The sequence below is a fragment of the Sparus aurata genome, chromosome 21 (genome assembly GCF_900880675.1).
Source record: "Sparus aurata chromosome 21, fSpaAur1.1, whole genome shotgun sequence".
Classification (NCBI taxonomy): Eukaryota; Metazoa; Chordata; class Actinopteri; order Spariformes; family Sparidae; genus Sparus; species Sparus aurata.
The window spans coordinates 31,376,511-31,387,658 of NC_044207.1; the positions used below are offsets into that span (position 1 = coordinate 31,376,511).

The 11,148-nt window shown below is 42.6% G+C and overlaps 1 gene segment (V, D, J or C); it reads left to right on the top strand.

The window, feature by feature from the left end:
* Positions 1 to 554: 554 nt before the first annotated feature.
* On the top strand, positions 555 to 1,106 carry LOC115572735 (T cell receptor alpha variable 38-2/delta variable 8-like; the record flags this gene model as incomplete). The annotated part of the segment is given in 2 exon segments: positions 555 to 711; positions 802 to 1,106. Coding segments are annotated over 2 exon segments (426 nt in total), but the record flags the coding sequence as incomplete, so codon positions are not given.
* Between the last annotated feature and the right edge of the window lie 10,042 nt (positions 1,107 to 11,148).

The window sequence follows — 11,148 nt, forward strand, 5'->3', positions numbered from 1 at the left end:
TGACAAACCAACTGGATGAAGCTTCAAACTCAACACACCATGAAAACAAAGACAATGACACTGACTCACTCAATAAATCCTCTTTGTAGCCTGTGGTTCATCAGGACACAATCAGCTGCTACTAATAAAACTCTGACTTATTTGTTAATCAACATTTGCATCAAAATCAACAGTAAATATTCAGCATATTTGCATTTGACCTCTCATGGCTGCAGATCACCAAAATATATGAAACTGTCAATTTATGTTGAAGGAAAAACCTTCTGAAAAGAACATAAAAAGTCAAATGTTGTTCAAATATTCATCCTCAGTCTGCTTGTAATCTGTCTGATGATAAATATTAAAGGGCCGTAGCAACTTCACAACAGTTATCTTTTATTTGTCAGGGAACAAAGTGAATCTGCAGTCTGCAGTTGTTGAACAGAACATATGTCCTCTGATGAGGACACAGAAGACCAGTTGTACTCTGACAGCAGAGTGGCAGTAACATGTGTAGAGTGTAAAGTTGTCAGTAGGGAGTAACACAGGGCTGTGAATGAGCCCTGTCACTGTGATCAGGCTCCTCCTTCTAATCCACCAACTGAGTGTTGATGAAGACTGAACACAGAGATCACAGCCTTCTTTACACTTGCTGTAGCTCACACTTACTCAACACTGCACATATGATGCAGCCTCTGTTCATCTCAGTGCTGCTGGCTGTTATGTGTCTCGGTATGAACACAACTCTGTTTCTGTGATATGTATCCAACACTGACATGATTCTTTAACAGCACACTGATACTGTTTGTTGCTGTTTTACAGAATGCAGAGCACAACAAGACAACGTGCTGCAGCCAGAAGGAGATGTGACTGCTGCTGAAGGAGAGGCAGTAACACTCGACTGTCAATATAACAGCAGTTCAACAGATTATTATCTCTTCTGGTACAAACAGGATGGAGACAACAGCCCCAAATTCATTCTGAGCCGCTTTAAGATTGGTACGGGGAACACAGAGGACGGATATAAGGAGAGATTTTCTTCCACACTGAATCCCACCTTAAGATCAGTTCCTCTGAAGATCCAGAAGCTTCAGCTGTCTGACTCTGCTGTGTACTACTGTGCTCTGCAGCCCACAGTGACAGGAAACACCAAAACTCTGTACAAAAACCTTTGTTGCAAAGACAACACAATACTCCACAACATCCACTAGAGGGAGTCACACAATGTTAAACTGCAGCTGGATGTGATGATACAGTCTGGAGTGTTTTCACTGATGATGAAATGATTTAAATATCAAACTACTCAGAGTGAACATTCACCGGAATTTTGGCGATGTAACCATGGCAACACTCTTGCCATCATTTCACTAGGCTCATCAGATTTGAAAAGAAAACCTAAAATAGAAAGAAAGTATTTAAAAAACAAATCTATTTGAGTGTAAAGTCTGTAGAGGGGTCAGAATGCCTTCAACATAGATGCTAACTGTGTTAACCTGTTCGCACCCACCTATTTTCAGTAACTTCACCTATTTAGCATACCCAAATGGAAAAGCTGATAACACAAGAACTACAAGTCCGAGATGGATGTATGATACGCCATTTGAAAGCTGACAACCTCTAGTTTCTGTGAATGTGTTTATTTAGCATGTACCATACACACAACCAAAATGACATCAGTTCAAACATGGCTCTAAATAATTTTTTTTGTCTTCGAAAATAATAGGTCATATTTGAATAACAATAACTAGGATGTGCTTTATGTAAGGCATATGGCAATATAGCACATACCTTCCTCATCTTGTCAACTACACCTGGGTGAAATTTTAGACTTCTAGGCCTACCCTTTTGGGAGTTATGGAGGTTTTAGTTTGTGGTGTCACTGGCGTCCACGAACCTCTCCAAAACGTCTCCAAATGGCCAAATTGTGCCAAATGCTTTTACTCACTTCTGTGACACTGGAAACATTACTGAAGCATTCTGGTGAGTATAAAACCTTTCTCCATGATTCAAAACATAATTTATTCACACATTCATTTGATGGGTGGTTGGAGGGGTTTCCACACGCTTCTAGGTGGCCATATTGAGATATTGTCATGTGACAAGACACTACAGAATAGTTACCATTATACAAAAATGACAGACTATACTGAACTGAATTTCAAACAAGGATTGTATTATCTATCAATACACTATTACTGTATGTATAACTGTGCCAATATCAAGAAAATATCAGTGTTTGCCATCAAAGTCCCAAGCACTGCGTCGGTGAAGAACAGTCTGAAAAACTGCAGTGGACTGGTTGCCACTCTGGTCTCCTGCTGTGGTCCGGGCTGTCTCACCGGCATGAAGGCAACTTGAGCAGGTTCAACGTCGTCATCCCCCACATCATGCCACTGTTGTTCCTCCGTGTGGGAGCTATGTGCTCTGGAGGATCCTCCTCTTCTGCCCCTCCCCCGGGCACGTCTGGCAGCACGGGAACGTCCAGCAGTTGGTGTAGAAGCTGCAGCTTCCCCTGAGCCAGAGGGGGCAGTGAAAGATGCAGCGGGGGAGGTAGCACTGGTGGATGCAGACGATCGTTGCCGCTTCTGCCGACCAACTTCAGCAGGAGATGGGGTTTGGCGTCTGAGTGTCCTACTTTGAGGCTCCCAATCCACGTCACTGTCAGACTGTGACCTACAAAACACAATGCAATGCACAAATGTTACCAAATATAATGAAAAAATATATAAATGCATTTCAATGGGGTGTTATTTACATAGGAAACAAATAAACACGGATATGATATTATATATTACACAAAAACATCAGGGAAATAACTGTACATAAACAGAATAATTGAATTGGGGGAATATTCCCAGTGAAGAAGATCTAGTTCAGTTTGTTTACAAGCTTGAAAAAAAAATCTAAATAAAAGGGAATTAGAGGATAGTCCGTCCCGGGGGGTGGGGGAAGAGAGAGACATGGACGGACGGACGCTCATCGCCGTCAGCCGGGGGACGGACGCTCGTCACTGTCACGCGCGGAGTATAGCGCCGCTGACCTAGCGGTATAGCAGGGTAGCGCCGCTGTTCCACCGTCTGGGGAGAACCCTGCTTAGGCGGGAGGCAAAAACGCTTGGGCGCCGCGCCTAAGCCGTATAATGTCAGGGAAAACCCTGACATTATAGAATAGGATTACAAGGATTACATAACTTTAGTTGAGTAGTTGAGTAGCTAGCTAGCTAGCTAGGCTTAGCAAGGCTAATTAGGCCCTGGGGCGCTAACCATTTAGCATCATTTATGACATGCTAATGTATACTGTACTGTTCACTGTAATCATAAAAAAAACCCCACCCACTAACTTTCATTCAAATTTCACTCATGGCTAAATAAATAAATAAAACATGATCAAAGATAACGTTACTCATCGATCTAAGATGTCGTCAAGTCCCTGAGCGAACATCTCCTCTCTCTCAGAGTCATACTCACTGTCTTGACTCTCATCAGATGATGCTATAGTCCATTCCTGGTCATCTTCTCGGATATATTTGGATTTCTTCCTGGCTTTCGCCATTGTAAACTCTGAAAATGCCTACGAAGAAATGTAAATGTTTGCTGCGTCTCTTCACCGTGCGTCTGCTGCGTAAAGTCCGCCCACGAGTCGCCAGACGCACGGAAACCCCTCGGCTCATAAATACCTGACCTGGGCACGCCTGCCCTCATTAGAAAGGTAAAATAATTGGCTAGAAGCCTGAGTTATTGACATGTCGATAGCCAATACGCTATTCCTATACTAAGGCAGCGAAAAACAGTAAACAAAGTATATTGGTCCTTCAAACAGGCAGCGCTCGATCTACTTCAGGGGCTCTGCTGGGGTGAAAACTGAACAGAAAAAGATGGGGACACTTTTATTTTGTAGCCAGCAAAGTGATGAAAACAAGCATACCCAACATCACCATACAGGAACTAGAAAACATTTCGGTGCGGCCGGTAAAGTATGAACTTTATATGCCGGACAAAGTTGGCAGACGGTAAACAAATGGACTTTACAGGACGATATTCACAAGCTGGAATAATTTTATGAAAAACCATTTTTATGCTTTTGATCAGTGGATTCTTACGGACAACTGGAATATAGATAATTGAGGAATGGACACATATTACGGCTTTATGGCCGCTTCAAAGGTAGGGAGTCGCCGTGTGTTTCTTGTGTCTCACGTTTACCATGCTGGTGAATATCAATGATTTATGGTTTGGTGCTCATGATTTCTGCAAAATCAACTGGATGAATGAATTGCGGAGATTCTCCTCTTTCTAACGACGTATAGTATGTCCATATTGATGAAAGTTGAAGCGGGATACGTCACTGCGCAGTGTAGACATACAGTCATTTATCTGAAATCGCCCGTCGGCGGGCGGGTGGGTGCGGAGAGGTTAACAACAAATAAACATGACATTTCAGAGCTGTGAGTGGTTAATGATCAGTCAGTTCTGTTGGACGGTTACTCCGTCAACGATGTCTTTACATAAATTGGACACTGTCAGACAACAAATCCTCTGAGAACTGAGCTAAAAGCTGAGAATCGTCCTTTATAACTGATGAATATTGAAAAGTACATCAAAATCAGGATGTCAAGGTTATTACTTAGAATCTTAGAAATTAATGGCATTCAGCCTGGAAGTGAATTATGTAAAACAATATATGTTAATAAATGACATACAATATTTTGCAAACAAGTGTAAGGACTGCTGATGAAACACGTTTGGATCAATTCCACCTTTTGTCATGTTACCGACAGCGATGCACAATACAGCTTTATCTGCCCACCCACTCTGCCACACTGCTGTGAAACAAGAGAAGCAAAGCATGGAAGTTCATTCTCCACCTTCAGAATGTCTGGAGCTTTAAACTGATCATTGCTAAAATAAAATATTAATATTAGTATTTCTTCACTGTGTTTAAAGGATCTATTAAACAGCCTCCATGTTTCCAGAGTAAAGACTAAATGTTGAGGTGATCAAAGCTTCCTTCTCCTGTCACCTGCCTCGGTCTCACAGAGCTGTGAAGGACTGAAACTGCACATTCAGTCAACATTTCTCTGAACAGCTGGATTCACAAATCACCTCACTGGCTCAACTGAACTTGAGGAGGCAGAGAATCTCTAAAAAGGTTTTTCTTTGGCTCCACCCACTGACCTTCAACTGAACCAATGAGATGATTTCTGTCTCTGGAGCAGAAGTGTTTGAGGAACTAAAAGCACAATCAGCTTGATGTTGAGGAGAAGAGCTGACATCTGCTGTCTGTTTGACTTGAACAACTCTAAAGACATGTCGCTCTACCTCTTTATACTTTTCTCTCACTTTATAGGTAAGTGTTGGAACAGAGATCAAAGTCTCATTAACCTGCTGTCTGAACCACATATTTGGTCTCCTTTAATAACTACAGCTGTATCTGTGGAAGGTAACAATATCCACGATAGAACAGAACATTTGGTTTATTAAAGAAGGTCTGCTGAGTCTCTTGATGTCAGAATGTTACAGATGACTAACATGAATAACACTCATTTTGCAGCGCTGGGTTCCATGAACAGCATAAAGCCAGAAAGAAGTGAAGAACGTGTTGAAGAGGGAAGAAACATCAACCTGACCTGTAAATATGATGCTGATATTAACAATATCCAGTGGTACAGACAATACCAGAGATCCAGACCAGAGTTCCTGCTCTACATCACAGAGGGAGGATTCATTCATCAAACTGACTCTGAGTTCTCAGCTGACATCAACAAAGCAGACAAACGTGTGGATCTGACCATCATCTCTGCTGCAGTGACAGACTCTGCTGTGTACTACTGTGCTCTGCAGCCCACAGTGACAGGAAACACCAAAACTCTGTACAAAAACCTTTGGAGCAAAGACAACACAATACTCCACAACATCCACAAGAGGGACTCACACACCATGAACCCATTACAGTCTGAGCCAGTGTCACTGGACTGATGACAAATACAACAAAACATCAACCAATAAAGATTCCACACAGAGCTGCTGTGACAACAGACAGAAATGGATTGGTTGAGTTGAAGTGAATAAATAATGTGAAGAGCTGATTGGCCCCGCCCATTTAGCCTCAACTCAACCAATGACATCATTTCTTCCTCATTGTGCTGCAGTGGAAGAACACTGCTCATCTGCTGTCTGTCTGGCTTTAATAAATCCAAAGACATGTTGCTTTACTTCTTTTTACTCTTCTGTCACTTTACAGGTGAGTTTTGGAACACAACAGGAATTTAAGTGTTGTTGAACCTGCTGCATTAACCACATATACACAACCTGGATTTCATCACTTTTCTCATGTCTTTGCTCTGACAGAGTCAATGCTCCTCATGTTTTCATCAGATTGACAAAATGGATGTTCATTGAATGATATTGTTTGTATGTGACTGTGAAGGAGCACAGAGTAACACTGTACACTTGATATTTTCCACTGTCTTCTCCTCTCAGCCTCATGAACAATGTTAGTCTAATGGCTTCATTTTCTACACTTTTTCCAGGACTAATAGCTGGAGACAGCATCTCTCCTGTAGAAGCTGAAGTCAGTGGAACAGAAGGACAATCTGTCAACCTCAAATGTCAATATGAGACAAATGCTCCAGGTCTTTATCTTTACTGGTACAGACATGATTCTGACCTTCAGGCTCCTCAGTTTATACTCAGGAAAGGAGCCAAAGGGAGCTCAGCTGAATATATTCCTGATATCCGATATCAGTCTAAAACAACACCAACATCAACTACCCTGACCATCAGAGAGCTAACCCTGGCAGACACAGCTCTCTACTACTGTGCTCTAGAAACACAGTGATACAAAGTGTAGAAGAGGCTGTACAAAAACCTGAACACAGATATCTGACTACTCTTCAAAGAGGAGGGAAGTGGTATTCAAACCACAGCTTCATATCAGATGGATTCTGCTAATTCCTGTTTTATCACAGTCACTGTGGTTACAGCTGTTAACACAGCCACTCCAAACCAACGATGAATTGTTTTACCTCTCTGGATGATGAGGACACACCTGCTGTCATTGACTTATACTGCTAGTCATATATCACATTAGTTAATACTAATGATACATTTGCATTCCTTTCAGTAGAGTTCATGTCATGTGACCCACTGATGCAAAATCAAATCCAAAGTATTTTATTACTTGCTTCAATGGCTCTGACCCCGAGCCTGTTCACTGTTTCAAGATGTCTCTCCACTGCATTGATGTAATTAGTGGCATTGTCTGTTCCCTTTTTAATGCCATAAATGTCCAAGATCTCTTGAATGCATTCGCCTACATGCTCTGCAGTGTGGCTTTCCGTAAGCTCTTTTGTCTTAAGCACAAATTTGTGCATTTCCCAGTCACTTGAATTCCAGTGGGCCGTTGCCGTATCATAGGATGCTGTTGCTACGGAGGTCCACCCATCCGGTATAACAGCCACATCTTGGTCTTTGAGTAACTCCTTTATATTGTCTGATGTACTAAGTCTATGATTCTACTGGTGATTTTTCCATGGCTCGGAATATGGTACTTGGTTCCGTGCCATCAACGATACTGATATGCCTCATGTCCTTGCATATGAATGAAGCTAGTTTTGCCGTGCATGCCTCTTGTCGTGCTGCAGACAGCTTGCGGTGGGCGGTCAAAAATATGAATCGAGACGTGGCTGTTTAGTTGGAGTTACACAAATGGCATGCACGATTGGGTACACAGTTTCAAGATGTGCCTTCATGTTGCTTGTGGTCGAATGATAAGCTAACCGTCGCTTACTCACCTTGCATACCACTTTATCTCGCTGTTCTGCATTTTTGCCTTCTACTGGCCAAAATCCAGAGTATTTCCAAACGGGGCTTTTGAGGTTGCAAGGAGTCCAAACCACTCTCTCTGCTGCTGAGTTGGACTCTGAACTTTCTGCCATTTGGATTTCTCTCTGCCATCTGCGTCACACTGTGCATGTGCGACTCCTGTGACCTGTCCCTGACCTGTCACGCAGTACGCCCACTTGAAATGAGCCAGTGTTTTTAATTTTCACAATCGAATCTCTGTTCTTTTTAAAATTCAAATATATCATATATTCAAATTTAGAATATTCGTTGACAGCCCTAATACACGGCACATCAAATAATTGAGCAACAAAATCAGACTGATTGATGAACAATAATGATCAACCATGAGACTTTAGAAGAGACAGTTTGACAGACAACAATGCAGACAGGCTGAGCGGCGGTGGAAAAAGGACAAACTGCATGTATCACTGGGTTGGTTAAGGGACAGTTTGGCTGCTTATCAGAGAGCTGTGAAGGAGGCAAAGTCAGAATATTTGTCCTCTGTTATAGCCAACAGCTATAATCATCCGAGAGTGCTATTTAAAACCATTGACTCTGTTATAAACCCATGCTCTACTGTCCTGTCCGATGCCTCCACCACAGCCTGTGAAGAGTTTGTCTCTTTTTTTATAGACAAAGTGGCATCAGTCAGGCAGAATATCAGTAATGTGCTTATGTCCCCTGATGATGATGATGTGTGTGTTCCTCCTGCACAATCTGCTGTTTTCGAGCAGTTTGAGACTATTTCTCTTTCATCTCTCACTAAGGTGGTTAGTGGCCTAAAACCCACTAACTGTCCCTTAGACATTATTCCAGCCAAGTTTCTGAAGGAGGTTTTTAGTTCTGTTGGATCAAGTTTGCTGGTTTTTATAAACACCTGTCTTAGCTCAGGGTCTGTCCCAGCTGCCTTCAAACACGCTGTGGTTAGGCCCCTCCTCAAAAAACCACATCTTGACCCCTCTGTGCTTTCCAATTTTAGGCCTGTCTCTCACTTGCCTTTTCTTTCTAAGGTATTGGAAAAAGTTGTTTTTATTCAATTACAAACTTTTTTAGAGATTAATTCTGTCCTGGATAAATTTCAGTCTGGCTTCAGATCCCGGCATAGCACCGAGTCAGCACTGTTAAAGGTGCATAATGACATTGCCTTGTCCGTGGATGCTGGGAACCCCGCTGTGCTGGTACTGCTGGACCTCACAGCGGCTTTCGATACAGTCGACCATGCTATCCTTGTATCTCGCCTAGAGCAGTATGCAGGCATCCGTGGCACCGCCCTCCAATGGTTTAGGTCATACCTGGCAAATAGGAGTTTCTCTGTAACGATTGGTGACCTCTGCTCCTCACAGGCATCCCTCTCTTGTGGGATGCCTCAAGGCTCTATTCTTGGCCCTATTCTGTTTTCATTGTATATGCTACCTCTGGGATCAATTATAAAAAAACACAATCTGTCTTTTCATTTTTATGCTGATGATTTACAGTTATATTTGCCCATGAGACCCGATGAAAACACTGTACCTACTCAGTTACTGGACTGTATCACTGATATAAAACAGTGGCTGGCTCTGAACTTTTTGCACTTGAATGACAGCAAAACCGAATGCATTTTGTTTGGCACGCCATCTATGTCAAATGTTTTAATTACAAGCTCTGGGACTCTGGCGCCCTTTTTTAAACCACATGTAAAGAATCTTGGGGTAACATTTGACAGTGGGCTCAGATTCGATAAACAGATTAGGTCTGTTGTCAGCACAAGTTTTTTTCAGCTGCGTCTCCTGGCCAAAGTGAAGCCTTTTTTAAGTCGGCAGGACCTCGAGAAGGCGATCCACGCTTTCATCAGTTCAAGACTGGACTATTGCAATGCACTTTATGTCGGCCTCAGCCAGTCTTTAATTTCACGTCTCCAACTTGTCCAGAACGCTGCTGCACGATTTTTAACAGGCACGTCCAGGCGTGAACACATTACCCCTGTGCTGTCGTCACTCCACTGGCTTCCAGTTCGTTTTAGAATTGATTTTAAACTTTTATTGTTTGCTTTTTATGCCATTAATGGCCTGGCTCCCTCCTACCTGTCAGAGATTTTAACTGTCCGTGATCATGGCAGGGCCCTCCGTTCTTCCGGCCAGCTCCTGTTAGAGGTCCCAAGGTCAAGACTTAAACAGTGGGGCGATCGTTCTTTTGCTGTCACAGCTCCCAGGCTGTGGAACAGACTGCCCCCTGACATTCGCACCACTACTGACCTCAGCCTTTTTAAATCAAAGCTGAAGACACACTTTTTTAAATTGGCATTTAACTCTGACTAGGGTAGTCCTGCTTTTAGGTGTACTTATTTTGCCTGTTTTTATTTTATGCACTTTTAGAGGGCCTTTAACACCCTGCAGCACTAGTAGCACTTTCTTGTGTTTTCTTGCAGCACTGTAGCACTTTCTTGTGTTTTTATGTACTATTTTATTGCTTTGATGTAAAGCACTTTGGGTACCGTCCGGATATTGTAAAGGGCTATACAAATAAAATTTGATTGATTGATTGATTGATGATTCTTTAACAGCACACTGATACTGTTTGTTGCTGTTTCACAGAATGCAGAGCACAACAAGACAACGTGCTGCAGCCAGGAGGAGATGTGACTGCTGCTGAAGGAGAGGCAGTAACACTCGACTGTCAATATAACAGCAGTTCAACAAATGATTATCTCCTCTGGTACAAACAGGATGGAGACAACAGCCTCAAATTCATGCTGAGCCGCTTTAAGATTGGCACGGGGAACACAGAGGATGAATATAAGGAAAGATTTTCATCCACACTGAATCCCACCTTAAGATCAGTTCCTCTGGAGATCCAGAAGCTTCAGCTGTCTGACTCTGCTGTGTACTACTGTGCTCTGCAGCCCACAGTGACAGGAAACACCAAAACTCTGTACAAAAACCTTTGGAGCAAAGACAACACAATACTCCACAACATCCACTAGAGGGAGTCACACACCATGAACCCATTACAGTCTGAGCCAGTGTCACTGGACTGATGACAAATACAACAAAACATCAACCAGTAAAGATTCCACACAGAGCTGCTGTGACAACAGACAGAAATGGATTGGTTGAGTTGAAGTGAAAAAATAAGGTGAAGGGCTGATTGGCCCCGCCCATTTAGCCTCAACTCAACCAATGACATCATTCCTTCCTCATTGTGCTGCAGTGGAAGAACACTGCTCATCTGCTGTCTGTCTGGCTTTAATAATCCAAAGACATGTTGCTTTACTTCTTTTTACTCTTCTGTCACTTTACAGGTGAGTTTTGGAACACAACAGGAATTTAAGTGTTGTTGAACCTGC